General features: G+C 38.0%; 2 protein-coding genes across 4 annotated transcripts in view; one reads left to right on the plus strand and one right to left on the minus strand.

Moving 5' to 3' along the window:
* Positions 1-16,736, plus strand: part of LOC100562691 (phenazine biosynthesis-like domain-containing protein) — a 22,139-nt gene extending 5,403 nt beyond the window's left edge. The window contains exons 3-10 of one of the 2 annotated variants that reach the window (XM_003223684.4): positions 7,777-7,876; positions 8,497-8,595; positions 8,684-8,793; positions 8,889-8,918; positions 10,528-10,616; positions 11,053-11,231; positions 12,085-12,147; positions 13,224-16,736. In XM_003223684.4, the coding sequence (XP_003223732.1) occupies positions 7,777-7,876; positions 8,497-8,595; positions 8,684-8,793; positions 8,889-8,918; positions 10,528-10,616; positions 11,053-11,231; positions 12,085-12,147; positions 13,224-13,336 (783 nt within the window). In that variant the 3' untranslated portion in view covers positions 13,337-16,736. The remainder of the gene's footprint in view (positions 1-7,776; positions 7,877-8,496; positions 8,596-8,683; positions 8,794-8,888; positions 8,919-10,527; positions 10,617-11,052; positions 11,232-12,084; positions 12,148-13,223) is intronic. The other variant, XM_008115184.3, reaches the window with a different exon arrangement.
* Positions 14,930-21,402, minus strand: part of rufy2 (RUN and FYVE domain containing 2) — a 34,727-nt gene continuing 28,254 nt past the window's right edge. For both annotated transcript variants that reach the window (XM_062976232.1, XM_008115185.3), the window contains exon 18: positions 14,930-20,663. In XM_062976232.1, the coding sequence (XP_062832302.1) occupies positions 20,520-20,663 (144 nt within the window). In that variant the 3' untranslated portion in view covers positions 14,930-20,519. The remainder of the gene's footprint in view (positions 20,664-21,402) is intronic.

Below are 21,402 nucleotides of genomic sequence, written 5' to 3' on the forward strand. Positions count from 1 at the left end.
ATGGAATCGCGGCACCGAGCAAAACAACAAAAGTAAAGGCCCCCCAACCTCGAAATTTGACAACACAACCCATCATCCACACCTTAAGGTTGAAACAACAAAAAATCACGTCACGCACCTCCACATTGACAGAACCCACAACGCACCATTGGGAGCCATGCCGGGAGGAAGGGAAAGAGAAAGCCTCATGGCCGGCCGGCAAGAGGAAAGGCAGGCAATGGGAAAAAGCTGTCCCCTGGGTCCTAGCGCCCGCCCATCATCCAAACTATTTATCTCCACTACTCTCTCCCTTATCCAGCCTTCTACAATATCCAACCCATTTTAATACTCTATATTTTAAATATATGCTATGAACCATGACAATCAACACAATCTGACTCCTAATATTTTAACAAGCTTAAAATCACAACACCAAATAAAAAACAACACTCTTAAAACATGGGAATGCCAGACACTAAACAATCAGGGCCAGCTAACACCTCCCACAATCTGCCATGCAGGACACAATGCAAGCACTCCCAACAGATGGCCACCCAGCCTCACAATAATAATAATAATAATAATAATAATAATAATAACAACAACAACAACAACATCATACAATCCTAAGGTTTGCAGAGACCCCTAAGAATCATCCAGTAAAACTTCCTTCTACCACACAGGAGGACACAATCCAAACACTCCTGACAGATGATAAATACACACAAATGTCTATACTAGACAATGTCGAAGAGATAAGCAAACACCATAAAGGTTCAAAACATAAAAAGAGATGTGACATGTAAGGGCCACAGAAATAGTCAGGCCTCTCTGAGTATAGAGCTATCTTCTTTCTGTGTGAAAAAGATAAGCAAATACTATAAAGATTCAAAACATAAAATGCACCATGTTATTTAGAGCATCATGTGCAAACATTATTACCTGAGAGTTAACAACAATAATGAAAATAATAAGTACAGTCAACTGTTGTAATTCACAGTAGTATCTTCCAGACTAATGTTTAAAGGAAACTGTAATTATCAAGGCTTAAATGTGGACTAAAGTCAAAACATATCAAGTAGTCTCCACTATTTAAACAGTTTCTGAAGACTCCAATTGGATTTGGCAACCCTTACAGTTTCCTTTAAACATTACAGTCTGGAAGATACTACTGTGAATTACAACAGGGTTGTGTGGCCATGTTCCAGAAGCATTCTCTCCTGACGTTTCACCCACATCTATGGCAGGCATCCTTAGAGTTTGTGAGGTCTGTTGGAATCTAGGAAAGTGAGGTTTATATATCTGTGGAATGTCCAGGGTGGAAGAAAGAACTTACTTGTATGAGGCAAGTGTGTATGTTGCAATTGGCCACCTTGATTAGCATTAAATGGCCTTGCTGCTTCAAAACCTGGCTGCTTCCTGCCTGGGGATCCTTTGATAGGAGGTGTCAGCTGCCCCTGATTGTTTCCTGTCTGGAATTCCCCTGTTTTTGAGTTGCTCTTTATTTACTGTCCTGATTTTAGTTTTTTTTAATACTGGTAGCCAGATTTTGTTCATTTTCATGGTTTCTGCTTCATTTCTGTTGAAATTGTCCACATGCTTATGGATTTCAATGGCTTCTCTGTGTAGTCTGACATAGTGGTTGTTAGAGTGATCCAGCATTTCTGTGTTTTCAAATAACATGCGGTGTCCAAGTTGGTTCATCAAGTACTCTGAAATGGCTGACTTCTTTGGTTGAGTTAATCTGCAGTACCTTTCATGTTCCTTGATTCGTGTTTGGGCACTGTATTTGGTGGTCCCTATGTAGACTTGTCCACAGCTGCATAGTATACGGTAGACTCTGTAGGTTTATTCTTAAGTTGAATTTGTATGTAAGTCAGAACAGATACATTTTTAAGTGTAACTCCAGCCATATACATACATACACACACATATATAAGCTTTGGATAGCATAGGGAAGGGTTAACACCCCTGTGGTGTCTGTTTTTGCTGTCTGCCTCTGTTCAGAAGATTTTACCTCACTTTCTGTCCCTGTGATCATTGAATTTTGAAAATTCAATGAAATGATTGGTGATAAAGCTTCAGTGGAGACACCTTTTCCCCATGATAACTTTTCCATAAGTGAATTTCCCTTCTGAGGGGTTGAAGTTCTCTATAAAAAGTGACTGAAGGGGCATGAGTTCATTTCCCACCATATCCACACACACACACTGTACGATACACGGTCTTTCTGCAGTCTGTCTTCTTCATTCGCACAGTCGTTTCCGACTCTTTGTGATCTCATGGACCAGTCCACGCCAGAGCTCCCTGTCGGCCGTCGATGCCAGTCACATCTTGCCCTTGGTCGGCCTCTCTTCCTTTTTCCTTCCATTTTCCCCAGCATCACGATCTTTTCCAAGCTTTCCTGTCTTCTCATGATGTGGCCAAAATACTTCATCTTTGCCTCTAGTATCCTTCCCTCCAGTGAGCAGTCGAGCATTATTTCTTGGAGGATGGACTGGTTGGATCTTCTTGCGGTCCAAGGCACTCTCAGGATTTTCCTCCAGCACCAAAATTCAAAAACATCTAACTTCCTTCGCTCAGCCTTCCTTATGGTCCATCTCTCACATCCATAGGTTACTATGGGGAATACCATTGCTTTGACTATGCAGACCTTCGTTGCCAATGTGATGTCTCTGCTCTTCACTATTTTGTCGAGGTTGGCCATTGCTCTCCTCCCAAGAAGTAAACATCTTCTGATTTCCTGGCTGCAGTCTGCATCTGCAGTGATCTTCGCGCCTAGAAATATAAAGTCTGTCACTGCCTCCACGTTTTCTCCCTCTATTTGCCAGTTGTCAATCTGGTTGCCATGATCTTGGTTTTCTTGATGTTTAACTGCAGCCCGGCTTTTGCACTTTCTTCTTTCACTATGGTGATAAGGCTCCTCAGCTCCTCCTCGCATTCAGCCATCAGAGTGGTATCATCTGCATACCTAAGATTGTTAATGTTTCTTCCAGCAATTTTAACTCTGTAGTCTGTGCATCACACAATAAATGTTTTCTTTCATTACAGTTTGCTGCACCAAGACTATATGTCTTTTTTCAAAGTTGACTTATAATGGAGAAATACCGGATTTCCTGACTCAAACAAATCTTTCATCCTCCAAATCAGCATGTACTCAGAGATGACCTTTCTACTCAGGCAAACAAAACATTTTGTGTGAGCACATTCAATGGAAGTACAGATTTGGACTAGATGCCATTCCAAGGCATCTCAAAGGAGACATTTTCAGAGTGACTGCAATGCAGTGGCCAAACCCTTCTGCATCCAATTGGCATTCTTTTTTGTTTTATTTATTTATTTATTTGTGTGTGTGTGTGTGTGTGTGTGTGTGTGTGTGTGTGTACACACACATGTTTCTTTTTTTCACACACACATACAAAGGGGGAAGATGAAAGTCGGGTAATAAAGAAAAGGAGAAGATGGGGTAGTGGAGTTATTATTACTACATTAAGTCTTTACCAATAACTAATATTTCGCTGAGAGGGGAGAGGGTTGAGGGAACAGGAGTTATAATTATTGCTTCTTATTCTTCATTTCTATTATACTTATTTACATTACTTAAAATATTAAAATGTTATAAGTTCCTTACATCCTCTATAACAGGCATGGTAAAACCTCGGCCCTCCAGGAGTTTTGGGCTTCAACTCCCACAATTCCTGACAGATGAAGTTTGACCATGCCTGCTCTATAACAAAGAGAGGAATGATATTATCAATTAGTCTTAAACCTGATAATTGTATCTTCATGTATTATCTCATATTCTCCTTTCTTCTTTTCCGACTTTCCTTGTTAAAAGTTTGTCTCGATTATTTTTGTCAGATTGTTTCTTTTAAATCTTTATCTAATTCTAATTATTGCCTAATAAAAATCTAAAAATTCAAATTAATCTGTTAGTAAGTTAGTGTTATGTAGACAAAATTTGCTATGTAACAGTATCACTCTTTCTCCCTTTAGCACTACACAATGCTTATGTATTTCTATGCAAACATTCCTGATTTATCTAAGCAGTGTTAAATCATCAATTTCCAAAATATCTTCAGTGTTGGGTTGATAAATAGTATAAAGTTTTATTTCTATATAAACATTCCAAATCTAATTAAAAGGTGCTGATCCAACTATTGTCCAGTTTCTTAAATGTGGGGCAGAAAGATTTTATATATGGCAGTATTCATATTTTGATCAACAAAATTGTTATAGTTTCTTTTAATTCTGTATTGATTTCATATAGAGTTCCCATTCTTCTTGAAGTTTTTGTCAAAAGCCTTGTGATATTTCAAAAGTCTTTCAAGATTATACTTGTTATTTATTTTTACAGGATCTTCCAGTTTCCATCTAAAAATGAAGTCTCAAGTTCCTCTTGGCCAATGTTTTAACCACATCTCTAAGGACTTTATTCCTTGTGTCACGTTCAGAATGTATCAACAACAACAACAACAATTCTTTATTGATTAGTCACTTTTGACCATATCAAAACATATAAAACATACAATACGTACACACTTACGCATACATACAATAAAACCATGTAAAGATACAAAACATCCCGACCTGCGGCCTAATAACCCGCTCCTAGATAAGTATACAAATACAGAGTAAAAAGGTTAAAATTAGTAATTTCCTGAGGTAAGGTTTGAACGAGGACAGGGGTAAGTAAAACAAGTGTCTTGGCCATAGTAAATTTTAAGTTTGGATTTTGTCAATGGCAATAATGTGTCAGCTCTCAGCTTCCATCTTCTCAAGAATTGCCAGCGCTTTTTGCGTAAAAAGGGCCAGTTTTAAGATAGAGTTTTTATCTGAACCCTGTAGAAGAATATGCAGTTTCTCCTTATTCTCTAAGTGAGTATGATTCTCCAACAGAGGGTCTAAATAGAGAGATCGAATCCTGGTGTAGTAGGGGCATTTTAAGAAAAAATGTTCTGAGTCCTCCACTTCTGCATCTACCTCACGATACCCACAGGTTCTCTTTGTATAGGGGATATTCTGATGTCTACCTAGCTTGGTCTTAATGTCGAGCTGCTCGAATCTGGCCCGGGTAAAAAGTTTTCTAATATATTGTCAAGGACAGAACGCCACAAGATTCAAGATAACAGAGTTTATTGGATTACAGAACTCAAAAATGCCCGTAAAATACAAGGGCCAGGCAGTATTAGCCTTTAGGAGCAAAAAGGGACAAGGAAAAACGTTCAAAAGATAAACCGGATTAAACCGGAGTTTAATCCGGGTAAAAACAAACTGCTTGCTTCAGCCTGGGGATAAACAAAACAAAAGCCGAGGAACAAAAGATACAAAAGAATGCAACTAATTGGCAGCAGATTCCTCTCTGCTGCCAACACTGTGCTTAGAGTAACTTGCGTCGCTCCCACACACACAGCAGACAGGATTTCCAACACGAACAGATCAGCCAAGGATTGTAGCAGTAGAGTAGACCCAGTTCCTTTCCGTAGATCAAAGCCAGAAGCAGACGTTTGTAGTTTCCAAGTCCAAGAAGGGGGAAGACAAGCCGTGGTCAGTTCAGTCCGAGTTTTCAAAGCAGGAGATGGCGTCCGTCAAGAAGACGACGGAAGGTCAAGCTAATAAGAGTAAGCACAGGTTTGCACAAACAAATGCCCACACAATTCCTCCCGCCGTCTGACCCTGAATTCCAAAACAACTTACGTATCAGCACACGAAAACACACCAGTCTTCAGGAAAGCGTCCCACACAGATCCCAAGCGTTCGTCCAGATTACCTTGCCCAACGCAATTTGCAATTGCTCCCAAGCCCCATTTTATGCCAGTTACAAATCCTCATCACTGTCAGCTGTCCTCCTTAACCCGGGCGTTTCCTCATCACTTTCCTCATCAGAGCTGGAACACCTCTGACTACGCCCCACAGCATCTCCAGCTGTGGATCCCGTCCCATCCCTCCAGCTAAACCATGGGTCTAATCCTGAAGGTCCCCATTCATCTTCTATCCCATCATGGCCAGTGGCACCCAATTCCTCCCTCACCCGAGTCCAATCCATCTCATCCTCCTCCGAGCTAACCAGCCCCTCCTCCATTCTCTCCGTAAACCCCTCAAAAGACTCTTCGTCAGATGGTGCTGCAAAAATGTCTCGCAGTCTTTTTCTTTCTCGCTCCTCGAGAGTATCTGACTCTCGAGGAGTCTTACGCCCACGTCTGTCAGTAACAGAGCCATGAGGCTCAATCATAACATATATAATGGAAGAGTCAAGAAGAGGTATGTTTCCATGACCACGTTGCATTTAAATTTAGCCAGGTATGGAGTGGCTCTAGCTTGCGCTATGATCATAAGATCATTTTGTGCAGCAATGTCGAGGGCTCTTTGGTATACAGTTGAGCACACTTTAGCCCTGAGAATCTATCCCAAAAGTCTGATCTGTCTTTCTCTCCACTTTGTATTCCAGGGTCTCCTACAGAGATTCGGATCTGCATTTTTCTCAAGTTTTGGGCATCCTCAGTGATACCACTTGGTCTAAGTGGGACCCACTTTTGTGGCCACTCTTACAGTTGTAGAGGGATATTTTCTTTCAAAACTTTTGTTGGAAATTGTTGTTGGAATTGCTTCTTTCTTGTCTGATGTTTTATCTCCATTTCTCCCTTTGCGTTTTGTTTGATTGATCCAGTTTGTAAACTAGAGTTTCCAATTTGATATCAACTTTTCTGACTCTGTATAAAATATCATCCAGTCAATCCAATCTTTTATTGGCTCTATGAACAGATTCAATCCGTATCCTAAGTTATAGCATCATAATTTGCTCCAATCATCCTCTTTTATTCCTTTATTAGTCATCATTTCCAAATCTGTTTGTCTGCTTTCTGGGCTATTTGAAACACTATGAGGTTTAGCCACTTACCCACTAGGTGTCACCTTCTGTTGTCTTTCTGCTGACTGTCTTACTGTCTGCTAAAAAAGGGGGCCCCTTTCACGATTGAACAAGCTAAAATGGAATGGAATTTTTTTTAATGAATATACTTTTTTGAAGGTCAAGTTTCTCCGGAAGCCTCTACTCCTTTCCTTTACTCTGACAATTTGTAATCACTGCTGATCGAGATTTATAAATTATAATTAGTTGCTTTATGGGAAGATAGAGCACTTTATATTTTCCTTTGAAGGCTTCTCTCTTTCTCACATCTCCTGCAAGAATTTGCCCCTTTCTCATTTCTCTCTCTTTTTTCCCCTTAATTTGTTTGTTAATTACAATTCAGAATGATCTTATCTACTTTGTTGGGTTTATCTTTTCTTTTTCTGTCTTTTTAATGACCTTCTTTCAAAAGCATAACTCATTAAATCATTCAGTTCATATACTAGCTATTACTTGTGTAATCCGAGATTCAAAATAAAGTGATAAAATAAATCTTTAAAATTTGCCCTTTCATGACATCCAGACTTTGCTTTCTCAAGCAGCTGCCCCACTCTGAAACAGTAGGACTGGACCTATTGTAGATCTGTAGTCTGATGTGACCTAATGCTTATTTCAATGTGCCAGAATTAAATTCCTTACTCATACGTATCAGGAATAAGCATTTGATTTTGAGGACATTCTCAAAAACAGCATAGGGACAGATAAGTCATATTTCTTAATTTCTTCCTCACATAGCCTCATTGTTTCTATGTTGATAAGAAACTGAGTATCAGAAGCATCTTGAGTTTCAGGTCTAATAATGAGGTCATTATGAAATAGATTTAATGGGAAATATTTTAAAACATTTGTAAATCATTTTATCTTTGCCATAAAATGTTTTTCCCAATTAGAAACTGGAAGAAAACCAGCACCAAAAAATTGCAAATGAAATGAACCTTTCAGAAACAGCATTCATCAGAAAATTGAACCCCACGGATGACTTTACCAAAAGTAAGACCCTTTCAATAAATAAAAATAAATGGTTTTCACTTTTGTCTTCAGATAAATCATGTGGTATTCCATGTTGAAAAGAAAAAGCGCTAATATTAACTCTTGAAAGAAGATAAGTCAACCAATTTTTAAATTAGTTAACAATTTAATAACTTTAAGTACAACCCAAACTTAGCATGCAATGGTTATAGGGGGTTTAGATAAGGCACAAGTCATGGAAATTTGCTTGAAGATCTGTTCCCTAAGGAGGCAGATAAGGTAAAGGAGGTTAAATGGTGGAGTTGGGTCATTTCTGATCGAAAATTCACAGGGATATAGGCACAATGTTGAAACAAAGATAGAACAAGGTCGTCATAGTCTTGAGTAATTTTCCCACAGCTCTAGGCTGAGAGTGGTTTGGATTTCATTCTCTTTCAGTTGTTGCCCCTTGGCTTTTTGGGACAGTAAGGATTGTGCTTCATTCAAATAACATGATCCACAGCATTTTGTTATGTACTGTTGAAGTATATAATCTTTTATACTGCAAAGCATTCAAACCCCACTTCTTTGTTGTTTTTGTAGAGGCATATTATGGCCTAAATGTAGTTGTTACTTCTGACTCTCATCACTTCTTTTCTTAGGCTCCCGTTTTGGACTGAGGTGGTTTACCCCAACTAGTGAGGTCCCCCTCTGTGGTCATGCCACCCTTGCATCGGCTGCTGTCCTATTTCATGCCAAAAGTAAATCGCATTTACCAATATGATATTTGAAATTGTGAATACTTTGGAAGCCTGTTACAGTTATATTTTGTTCTGATTTTAAAAACAGAAAATGTGAATTCCACCCTCACATTTATAACTCTGAGTGGAGAATTGATTGCCAGACAAGCAGAAGACCATATTATCCTGGATTTGCCCCTTTATTTCACCCATCCACAGGTTAGACTTAAACAGTTCCTTTTCCAATTGCCAGAATGTCCCAAAAGAAAAAGAAAAGTCATACATTATTTACATTTTTTTCTTTTTTCACTCAGGATGTTAAGGAAGTGGAAGAGTTGGTTAAGGTATGCTCTCATATCACATTTTAATTATTGTATTGTACTGCGTAGGACTGTTTGTCACATTCTTTTGGCTCACATGTCTACGTCTCAGGCTATGTAATAATAATAATAATAAGAAGAAGAAGAAGAAGAAGAAGAAGAAGTTTATTTATATCCCGCCTCCATCTCCCCCGAAGGGGACTCGGGGCGGCTCACAGCAAAATCAGATACAAAACAATGATAAAATAAAATATGAAACATCTAAGAACAATAATAAAAACCAATAATAATATATACACAGCAGCCGAAAAAACACAACACGATATTAAAACATTGAATTAAAAACAATGAGGTTGCAATAGCGGATAAGCAAGGTGCACATTATGAGTAAACAGAATTTGAATATTTGATGAGATTTTTTTATTAATACATGAATGTTAGTTCTATGCGGAGACATTTTTATTCAATATAGTGTGTTTAAATTAAGTTGGGGACCCTGACTGAATTTCAAAAAGCCTTCAATTAGCCCAATCAAGAAAGGAAGAAAAAATACACCTTACTTCCTTCAAATTTGTTATGCACCTTTGTCAAAAAAAAAGTTAGGAGACGCTATCTTCTCTTTCAGAGTACAATTTTTAAAATCATGAAGCCACCCTTACTGGATTTTGTTATTTTCTGTCATAGATAACAAGATATTGTTTTTCTGTAATTTACACAGTGATTTGCTTGGTTTTTGTAAGGTTCAGATAAAACAGTGTTTAAAGGGATGTCTGTCTTTTTTCTTTCTTTTTTTAGTATCAAGTAATCTCAGGAGACCCAATTTAGATTGGGACTTTAGGATGGAAGGTGGAGAGTTTTAACACCTGCATCCTCCACTATTATTCTGATCTAGGTATAATTGCCTCTCCCCTGTTTGAACAACCTTTAATGCAAAAGAAATGATCTGATAAAATCACTGGCAAATTTTCCGACGATAAAAACTACAACTATGGGACCCCAAACCAGATTGAGACCACAGGTTTGAAAACATTCCAACTTCCATCCAAGCTAGGATTTCAATCCAAATTGAGTCTCCTGTTCTTGTCCTAGAACCAGATTGGGCAACTACCCCAAATCCAGCTGTTAAACACATATCTCAAGTTCAGACACCTTCCAATTTTGTGTCTCCCACCCAAAATTTTGAATGTGTTTTGTTAATTCAAAATATCCTTGAGTTGTCCAGAGGAATGATGGGCATTTTATCACATTTTTGAACTAGTTTATATTGGACCCAGGGAACTCCTTTTTTAAACAAGGAAATAACCAAAACTCTTTTCTGGTATTGAGAATACATACCTTAAAGCAGGTGTAGGGAGTGATTTCTTTGGCAAAATTGATTGCCATGCTGTTTAGAGGACATGAAGGAGCACTTTGTGTAAAAACAATATTGGGAGCATCAACACCCTTTCAGCTTTAGAGGGGACACTTTCTCGCACACCTACTAGAGTAATAGGGGAGATTTTACTGTCAAGGCTGCCTTTATTATTTATAACTTTGTCTTTAATAAAATTGTACATGAAAATGCAATGTGGTAAGCATGTGTGAAGATGACTTATAATTCTTCTTGGTTGATACTGATGCATTTTATCTCTAGGCAGCTGTAGGCGATAAGAGTGTTCAGGATGTTCGCTATTCTCCTGACACAAAAAAGCTCCTTATTCGTCTCAGTGATGCTTATGAGAGGTACTTGGATTTATTTTACACATTTCTTGGGTAATTGTCCATTGACTGTACTGTGCCCTTCTCCTTTTTGTGGCTTCTTCAGTTTATTTGGCATTGAATCACAAAATTGTAGGAGCCAAGCAGGTCCCTCTATATCCCTGAGCAGTGAATGCTCTATCACCAGAACAATTTTTCTTTGCTGCAGTTGGTGGTTAGGTTGGGTCCTTCTTTGGCATATAGTGTCTCTTGCTACCTGTCTCCCCTTTGTACTTCTTTGCCACCATTATTCTCAGGGAAATATAGGAAGTGATTTCTTAGCTGAAGGAGTTCCACATTGTGCCAGATTATGCATGCCTTATATGTAATGCTGCCATCTTCATTCCAGTTATCTGCAGCTGAAATACATGTTTGGTTGTTATTGTTCTTATTATTTCACATTCAATGCTTAAACATCAAGGGCTGATCTGGAGAAACTGAAAGTGAATGCTGAAAACCTTCTGTTGGCTGAGAAGACTGGGAGAATAAAAGGAGTAATCATCACACTGAAGGGAGATGGCCGTGGGAAACAGGAAAGCTATGACTTTTACTCCCGCTACTTTGCACCTTGGTATGGTGTTTCAGAAGATCCAGTTACAGGTGTGGGGTTTTGTTTTGGTTTTTTGCATGTTAATAGAGAATGTTTCAGTGACAGAGGTCACTGAAAAGTTCCTAGTTGATGCTTTATGCCAAGTTTCTGGATGAACAGCCACATTGAACATTTTCAGCAAAAGTGCAGAGCCCCGTACCACCTTTCTAGTAGGGATAGGCACCTTTCTATCGTATAAGGAATAGGGAGAGCACATGACCTGTCTTTCTGTCATTTCTGGGTTGCAAAAGCCCTCTTTGATGGGTCTTTTGTGGGGGTAGGCTGCTGGGGTTGGAATTGCACCCACAGATGACGAAAATGTCTTGGTATTATTGCATTGGCTACTCTTTGCAATGATCTTTGGCAAGTTTTGTGATTAGGGATCTAGCTTGTGATTTTTAAAATATACTTTCATATACTTTATTTGCCTGTCAAGTGTCTCTTACAGTAGGTCATCATGGTCCTGTATGACCAATAAAGCAATCTCAGCGTGGGGCTATGGAGGCAAAGGGGTGGAGCTGGAATGGTGAGAGCTAAGCCAGGGATGCATTTTAGTGCCCTCTTATGTCATTCCTTAGTACACTTTCTTTTTAAATCTGAATTGCTAAACCCTCGATAGACCTTGTGTGAGGATTGACAGCCGGTTTGAAGTATATCAGGATCCCATGGACACACGGAGGGCCCTTGAGAGACCTTGGCAATGCTTTCTGTTTCTTAGTTCATACCCACTTTGCTATAAGGTCTTGCTTGCTTTTCAGTGATTTCTGAAATGAAACATGTGATGAGATTTAAATGCTTACATGCTACATAAATACTTAGTGCTACTGTTACTGCTGTCTTACCTACTTTCAATTTCTTTTTAAGGAGCTGCTCATACGGTTTTAAGTAGTTACTGGTCACAACAACTAGGGAAGAAGAAAATGTGTGGTAAGAACCCCTATTTGTACCATATTTATTTTGCTTATTTGATCTAAAAGGCTCCAGAAAGGCTGGAGAATGTCCCTACTTCCCCCATCTCCCTCCACTACAAAGTCTCTAATTAGATATTAGATAGAATAGCTGTTTCCTGTGATTTAGATATTTCTCCTCTCATGGGGGGATAGCCTTAGATATCCATGCCACAGCAATCAGACTTTCAAAGCAACCTTGTGTTTAACTTCCAGTGCGTAATTTTAAAAAGCATGGCTAAATGTAAAATACATAGTTAAGGAATATCATGCTGTGTGACAAATTGATGTCTTTCACTGTTTGAAAGAGTCTTATTGAAAAAATGTGATCAATGTATGACCTGACTTTGTCCTTGCAAGAATATCCTTCTTACACCTTAAATTAAATGTAACCTGTAAAAATTACTCTACTGAAACCTTATTGACAGATCACAATTTCTATGAAGTGTGTCCCACAAGTTTGATAAATATATGATTGCTTTGAGGTAAGGAGTACATTTTCTCCCATTCAGTCTTGAGAGGTGCAACCACTGGCAAATTAAGAAGATGATGCATCTCTTAAAATTTATGGGAGTTTTCTTTTAAGAGTGGAGCTAAACAAGTACTTTATGTGAAACAAAGGATTGGATTAAAATATAACCACAACTAGTAAATTAGGATTAAATCTAGATCAAAACCACTGAAATCAATAGATCTACTCAATATGATTCAGTCTAAGTCAGAACCAGTAAGTATTATAGATGCTTTTGTTTGATTGGTTCTCAGTGACACAGGAGGCCCACAAGGGCTTTTCCTTCCTCGCCCATCTGCCTCTCGGTGATGACAATCAAATGCTATGGTGTATACCAGGCATCCTCAAACTGGCCCTCCAGCTGTTTGGGCCTCCAACACCCAGAATTCCTGACCATTGAACAAGCTGGCTTGGGCTTCTGGGAGTTGGAGGCCAAAACAGCTGGATGGCCAGTTTGAGGATGCCTTGTGTATACAGTTACTTTTCAAGTATAGACAGAAAAAAATAGATGTACACATATAACCTTTCCTCTTATCTTTGTTCAGCATTTCAGTGTTCTGCTCGCGGAGGAAGGCTGAAGATTTCGCTCCGGCAGGATGGAAGAGTAGACCTTGGTGGCCAATCAAGCATTGTGTTAAAAGGCTTTCTGAGCATTTGAAGAAAACCAGAAACACTTTCCAGCCATCAGCTAGTTCAGATTGCTGCTGATGCAGATGCATATCTTAATTGGCAGAACATGACTACTTAATTTCAAAGGCATACAATTCCTAATTTAGAAGCATTTGTTGTACTGCAATTAAGGAGATAGTTAACCATCAATTTAAAATAAATATCATAGTAAATATTGATGTTAAAGTTTATGCTTAGATAAATGAACATTTTAATATAATTATTAAAATTATACAAATGTGATTTTATGTATTAATAGTGAAAATACAGGAATCCTGTTGGAGCCTTATGCCTAAGTGTACTTAATGCCTACAGAAGTTATCCAGTAGAGGGCTGCTCTTGGGCCACTCTGTTGCAGAGCCAGCAAAGTGCCTGGTGCTCTTGGGTTCATGCAGTGCACTTTAGTGTCCAGTGTGTTTCATGCCACAATGTCCCTGGCATCCTTGACAATGTCTTATTACGCCTCTTCATGGGTTTTTAGCGCCCCTCCTATATAGCTAGTTGTAAGTAAAGTCATATAGCATTCCATCAAATTTTTCTGTTTACTTACAATGAATATGAGTATTTTTAAATGAGGAATTTTATATTAAATTTAAATATACAATAAAATGTATCAAATAGTTATGTGTCTGCCTTTAAAAAAATTAAAATGTTCAGTTAGCCCTACCCCACAGATCACGTCCTTTGGCCATTCCATCCTTGAACACTTTCTTAACCTGAAAAGCACTGTGATTTTTAAAATAATTAGGTACTAGTGGTTCTGTGTGGTCTTCTAGTAAAGTGCAAAGGGATGCTGATTTTTGAATCTGGCTGTGCTGGAGAACAGACTGCAACCAGAGGATCCATTTCAAGATGAAGATCTGAACCAAGGTTTACCCATTTGGGGCTGGCTAATCACTCTGGAACCATCCTGTACTTTATACGCCCTGCTCCTAAACAGAGGTCCAGTCATCAACCACCACTGCATGCAGGTCAGACTCTTTGAATAATAGGTACTAGTCATAAACAGATGGGAGGCAACAGCAAGATATTGAAGGAAAGAACTGGGCACCACATGGTCTGTCCCAGGACCTCCAAACTATCCTACAGCCATCAGGTGGAGTGTGATAAGCCATTACCATTATGGGGAAAAGGTTATGTTGTCAGCCCCATCAGCCTTTTTATACAGAACAAAAAAAGTACCACCTCATTATTTCCCTCTTTCGCCACCTCAATTTGAAGAGCAGAAGAAATAGGCAATTGGCTTCCCTTGTTGCTTAGCCTGGTGGAATTATCAACTTAATCGATCGTATCTGCCCATCTCATGAAAACCCTGCAATTGGCATTATTACTGGCATGTGGACTCTGGTCGGAGGAAAGTATCATGCCTACTATGAAGTTAATGTTTACTCTGCAAACAATAAGAAAACAAATGTAACTTCTGAAGGACTGTAAATGTATCAATAGGTCAATCATTCACCCAATGTGAATCCTAAGTTCAGTTGCCATCAGATGGCTGTTATCGATGTTCTTATTGCACTTAAAGTGGCATAATACTGACACACAATGTTAAATGCTGTATTTAATTTAACCAAGCCATGCGGAATCTTTAAAATTATTTTATTTTTAACAAAGCACAAAGTTACAACTTTTGTATTGAAAATTACAAAAAAAAACACCTTCATGTTGAAACATTATTACAAAAGCTACATCAGTATATTTTATGTCTTGGCACAAATGTACCACAAAAATTGCAAGCCTGTTTAGAAATAATACAGTTTAGCTGCAGTAATGGATTATGAACCTTTGATGGGAAAGAGATGAATGTTTCTCAGATTCTAATAGTTACAGGTAGACCAAATGTAACAGACCAAAATTCCAATCAGATTTTAATCTTGGGTAGTATTACAGCATAAGATGTGAGTTGTAAGCTGGAGAAAGAATAGTAAACTTCATTATAATGTGATCTAAGAGTCTGGAATGTTATTAGATCATGGTGAAACTGGATTTACAAATGTTTGGTGTTAACTATTAATTAAAATAGTTCACTATCATGAACTACAGCAACCAACAGTATAATTTTATTGGCATTTGTTCAAATAATACGTAATCTTTACAATAGAATTTTAAAAATTTCCTGTGTATTACTAAGACCTAGATCTCCAGATCTCCACCTTGAAGTACTTGGGAAATCTCCATTCTAAGAACATTGAAACCAACTATAGTTATAGTGATGCAGTTCTCCAGCATAATTTTGGAAGGAAAAGTATCAGACAGATTTTCAGGCAGGTATTTTCTGGTACAAGAACTGAACTGGTCCTGTAAACATAGAGCTTGTGGGAATAAGAAAATTCCCAGTGTATCTTATCTTGTTGTTTCAGAGGGACGAATATATGGAAACATATATTTTATATAGTTATTCCCCTTTTGAATAACTATATAAAAGTACTCTCCAGAGCAACTGTAGTGATATTCAATTGATATAACAGTAGTGTACAGTTTATTTCTGAGCTATTTATCAAATGGCAACCCGTTTTCAATTCTGCAATATGTTAGAACAGTGGTTCTCAAACTGTGGTCTGTGGACCCCTGGGGGAGCCACCATGTTGTCACAGGGGGCCCGTGAAGGATTGAAGAAATGTTATGATTTTTTTGCAGTTAAATCTGTCTGAACGAACAAGTGAATGAATGTCAGCAAACTGGAAAGGGAAATGGAACAAAATCTTAATTTTCCATGCTTTTTTTTTTTTTTTTTGAAAACTTGGCTTTTTTAACCTATTACCTGAATTAAAAACACCCATAGGTAGAAATCGGCTATGGGACTAGTTGGGTGGGAAAGTAATTTCCACACATGCTGAGAACTTACAAGTGAACGTCAGATGGCAGAGAGGAAACACGTGACATTTCTTGGTACTGGCAAACAGTCAATGGCTGCAGGACAGAGAAAGAGTCAGTCATCGTCAGTGTGAGTGAGCATTCAGGCTAATTTTATAATCATTGATTTCTGCTAACCATTTGGTTGTTGATAATTAGGGTAGTTTTTCAATATTGCTCAAGTGAATTTTGTAACAGCTGTCTGTGCGATCATAAGATTTCACTTCATTTTCTGTCCCTGTGGTCATTCGATTTTGAAAAAAATGTCTTATTTTAGAAACAAGGATTGGTGCTAAAGCTTCAGTGGAGACACCTTTTCCCCATTATGACTTTTCCAGGAGTGAACTTCCCTCCCAAGGGGTAGATTTCTCTCACTTCCTATTGTCTGACCCCTGTTTGTAATTATGACTTGTTTGTGAATCAGATGTTTGTAAGTCAGGGACTGTCTGTAGTTGTAATTATACAAAAAGAGTATGTTCCCTTTTCTCCCTGTAAATGAAGTACAACCAGTAAAATTATATTCATTTCACCTTCTAGTTTTTGCTTTCATGTGACTTTTGTATGTGTATGTCATGTTAATGGTTCCATGTGCTTGTAGTTTCATTGATAGTATGGTCAATGGGCACCACTTTAATAAGGTGTTTTTTCTGTTAAAGACATTTTCTTAACTCAATGGCTCTCTTTACGGCCACAAAGTGGAGCTGAAATCTGTTCTTCAAGGTGATGGCCCTGGACACATATACGGTGTATATATGGTGACTGAACACAAACAAACAAGCTGGTGTGTGGGAGCCGAACAATAAAAAACATTTCATCAAATTTTAAGCAGTGGAGGGAAGTTTTTGAAATCTTTAATAACATTTCAATTTTTTTGCACGAAAATGTGACATGCAAATTTGAGATTAGCATGTCAGAATACCACAAAATGGTCCATTTGTGAGAAAAATTATTATTACTTTTAATGCTACTGTGGTTAATGTTAGTACCAGTAGAAGTAGTAGGAGTGTCATTCTTCTTTTATAGATATTTCTATTACTGTTACCATTACTGTCTATTAATGTTATTCTTGTTCTGCTATCACTACAACTATTATTAAATTATTAACTATTATTAGTGTTGATGGCAGGGGGTTGGGCTAAATGGCCCAACTCTATGATTCTCTGATACTATTATTTCAAATTCGTATGGAAAGACTATAATCAAGATACTGTATTATGAGTGTATACATTAACAGATTAACTTATACCCCTTCTCTCTGAATATGAAGGACCATCATGAAAAAATTGAAATAATTATTTGCTGCAGTCTAGAGGCTTAAATCTTGAGTTAAGTCTTGATAGTGCACAGCCACAAAAGGCATTTAAAAGTAGGGCCCAGGGTGACGAAAAGGTTGAGAACCACTGTTAGAAGACTATCTGCTTTCGAACTGTAGCAACTAAATTAAGGTTTAAGCCTCTCGTTTTTCAAGCTATTTGAGGAGTAAGGAAGTGATAATTAGTTATATTAGCTATCTGCATTGTTCTGATTTTTATATACTGTATTTTTATTAGACATGTGCAGAGTTCCTGTCCTTTAAACAGTTAATTGGCCGGCAGAAATTCAGCAAGTGGAACAGGAGACTTCATTTTTTGCATGTATTTACATTATGTCATTAAAGACTGGTAAGGACATTAGTAATAGAGAGAAAAGTTAGCAACCCTCATGTATTATTCTATAGTTATAATTCTCATAAAGTTAGAGCACAAAAGGGGACCACCTCTTCTAACCAATCCACATTTTCAGACAACAGGTATCAAAAATAATGTTAGGCACGGATGTTTGAGGCAGACATTTTCATCTTTAAAATGAAACAAGGTTAGATAGAAGTTGAACTATTTCCTCTAATCCTCCTATATCAGATGAAAAAGTGAAATGAAATATCACAAATAATCCCATTTCTGAAATCATTACATTTACTGTATTAAAAGATTTTATTGTATTTCTCAATCTAACAAGGTGAATGATGTTTCATGGAAACGTGTTTTCGTTGCACTTAGTAAGTATGAAAACAGGATTGAAAACTGGCTTGCAAGATGCTGCACTGCAATGCTGTCAGCTTTCGTCAAAACAGGCAATAGCAAAAGATCCCAGGATTTCAATGTGATCTAACAACAGATGTCCAATACTGGGTGCATGTGTATGAAACTCCCTTCAGATAATATAAATTACAATAACATTTTCACTGCAACTTCCAGTCTACACAAATGGTTTTGCCAGCAAGGACTGCTAGGGTCTGAAATGCAGCAACATCTGGAAATATGTTAGACTCCCGCCCATAATGTAAAGACAAGAAATTGGACTCTATACATCTGCAGAGGTTTCAGAAGATTCACAAAGTTGCTTTTGGAACCACAAGTTCTAGCATCTGTCACCCAAAATGGTCATCTAAATATCAGTAATTCAACTCTGTTATTATGTATAAGTTATTTCTACACAATCCACATTAAGGCACCCTAACAAACATATGCAGCAGTTCTACATATATGACTGTATAAAGTGTTACTAGGGTATCTAATTACATACCTATTGTCATGGATTAAAAATAGGCACTCCTTAGAATTAATGACCTTCAACTAACTACCAAGTCCCTTCCTATTGTATTGTTTGTATAATACATTTTAGAATTTTTGAATTCCTGCATATTGGGGGAGAGCAGATTAAAATTAGATTCTAACTGGATGTAAATTCAGGACACACTTTCTAAAATGTTTTCTCACCTCAGAGCCTCAAAACAGAGATGTTACAGAAATATTACACATATTCCATCTTTTTCTCATTCGTGGTATTCTTACCACATTCTTTTCTTCGTTGGCCTTCCTTCTCAGTCCTTCTCCGGCACTCATTAAGCTAATTCAATTGTTCCTTTCAGGCAAATGAGAGATATCCAAGTTCAGTCATTCTTAGCTGTTCAATACACCTTTCCAATTGCTAGAACATACTTTCCTATATCATCTACCAGACAAATGGTAAAGAGGATGGGATCTTCAGAGAATTAATGCAGAGTAAACGGTTTTTCCAGTTTACTCTGCATTAATTAAACATTTGGAAAGATTTGGATCTTAAGGTAGGATGTGGACCCTGTGAGGATTGACTCTTGGGAGTACTTCCACAGTCCCAGGGGTCAATCCCTACAGCCATCCTGGTTCTTTGGATTCCGAAAGCCCAAAGGAGGTGCCCACCCCCTTCCCTCCAGCACCCCTGGAGAGGCCTGCCAGCAGTGCAGGCTCCTCTGTACAAGACTCCTTCTACAAGAAAATGGCACATGGGGGATCCCCCCCCCCCCCCGCTCCTAATGTCATTTTCTTGCATCATAATTCCTGTACAGAGAGCCATGTACTGCCGACAAGTCCCACCGGTAAGTTTTGGGGAGGGAATGGGGGCCTGGAGGGGGGCTGGATGACATCACAGGAAAGTCCGGAGTTTGCAGTGGGAGTAGGGACTAGAATCCGAGAGGAAGCAGGTTATTTTAACCCACTTTCGGGTTTTAGATTAGTGTAGAAGGATCTTTAGACAAATGCCACTGGAGAGGCAGCAGTCCAACCATGCCTTACATATTGTCTTACCTCGTAGGGCCTCTTAGAAAGCAGGCATCTAAGAAATAAGTAACTTTCAGCAGCAATTGACTTTTTTCATTCTTGCTACCACCACTGTCATTTTAACCCTTGCTATCGAGAATATAGAATCTTAGTTTAAGTTAATTTTTAAGATATTTATAGCAGGGAGATTTATGTATCTCCCCACCAAGACAATTTTTTTTTTCTATTTGGTAGTAGTGTCTTGCTTGAGTTCCATTTGCTTATGTTTCTATTTTCTTATTTAAATTTATCTTCACTTGACAACAATTCAAAGATTTGGATACTGCACATAGTAGTATACATTAAAGGCCTGCTAAATGTCTCTCTGGCTTCTAGGCTTTCTTGGTCACAACCAACTTATTCCCAAATTACAAATGAGTAAAAACTAAAGTGACAATGCAGAAATCTCCATTTTCAATTGGAATGGTTCAGCAAAATGATAAATGTTCCCACCTGCATCTTTAAAGGCGGAGGATAAGATGCATTGCGCAAGCAGATGCATATAAATCACTGTATTAGCACAACCTCACAAAACTTGTCATCATGCTGGTACTGCAGGAATATATCACAATGGCACAAAATTCAGCAGTGGATATTCCAATATTTTTTGACAAGAAACATTGTGCTGTAGCAGAAGTATGTATGGCAATATTAGGATACTCATCCTAATTGGGAGGCAACAGTTTATAAATCTTCAGAGGACTTTTATGGCACATTGGAGGAACACCTCTGTATTAGCAACGCATGGCAAGTATCACAGACCCTTACAGGCTTCGGCGAAGAGGGCAAAGGCAGTTCGTTGTCTGAGCAGGCATTACAGAAAATTTCACCACAGTTCCTACAATGATGCTTAAGAACAGGTATTAAAAAAAGGAAACAATTAGATCAATACAATCTGTGAGTTAAACAATTGATAAGTATCTGAAAATAAATATAGTAAGGCCCTGTAACTGCAAAACCATGTTCACAGTTTCATTTACTCAAGCCTGGAGAAAATGATATCTCTAGGAATTTGCTAAGTTGTCCAGTGCAATTCTATGGTCGGTTTCCCCTAGAAGTTACCATGGAGTTGTGCTAGCAAGTTCCTCTATAAGAATCTCTATGTCTACCAGTAGAACTCTATGATATGCTGGAACTGGAAAGGAGGTAATTTAATGGTGTTTGGTCATATTTGTAGTTTCGAGCCTAGCCAGGATCATATCTTCCATGGATACAGGAGTCTTATTGTATGTATACTTGTCTGTAAAACATATACACATTACGTTCTCTGTAAGAAGGTTACTATCAAAGTCACTTCATATATCCAGTTTGGGTTGTGAATGGAAAATATAAACAGTGTCATGGTTGAGTTAACACTCTAATACTAGATTAGAAGTTTACTCCAGGGAACAATAAAACTTTTATGATAATTTGTTACAGTATCTATATAATGTTTGAAATGAATGAACTAGATGGTTTGAGAGCATTTATCTAGCATAGTTCATACGAAACACTATTTCTTATTTCACTGATAATGAATGACAAAAGTTTCATGTACCTGCATAAATGAAAATATAGATAATAAGCATGTAAAATGATACCAAACTAC

The sequence above is a fragment of the Anolis carolinensis genome, chromosome 3 (assembly GCF_035594765.1).
Source record: "Anolis carolinensis isolate JA03-04 chromosome 3, rAnoCar3.1.pri, whole genome shotgun sequence".
NCBI lineage: Eukaryota > Metazoa > Chordata > Lepidosauria > Squamata > Dactyloidae > Anolis > Anolis carolinensis.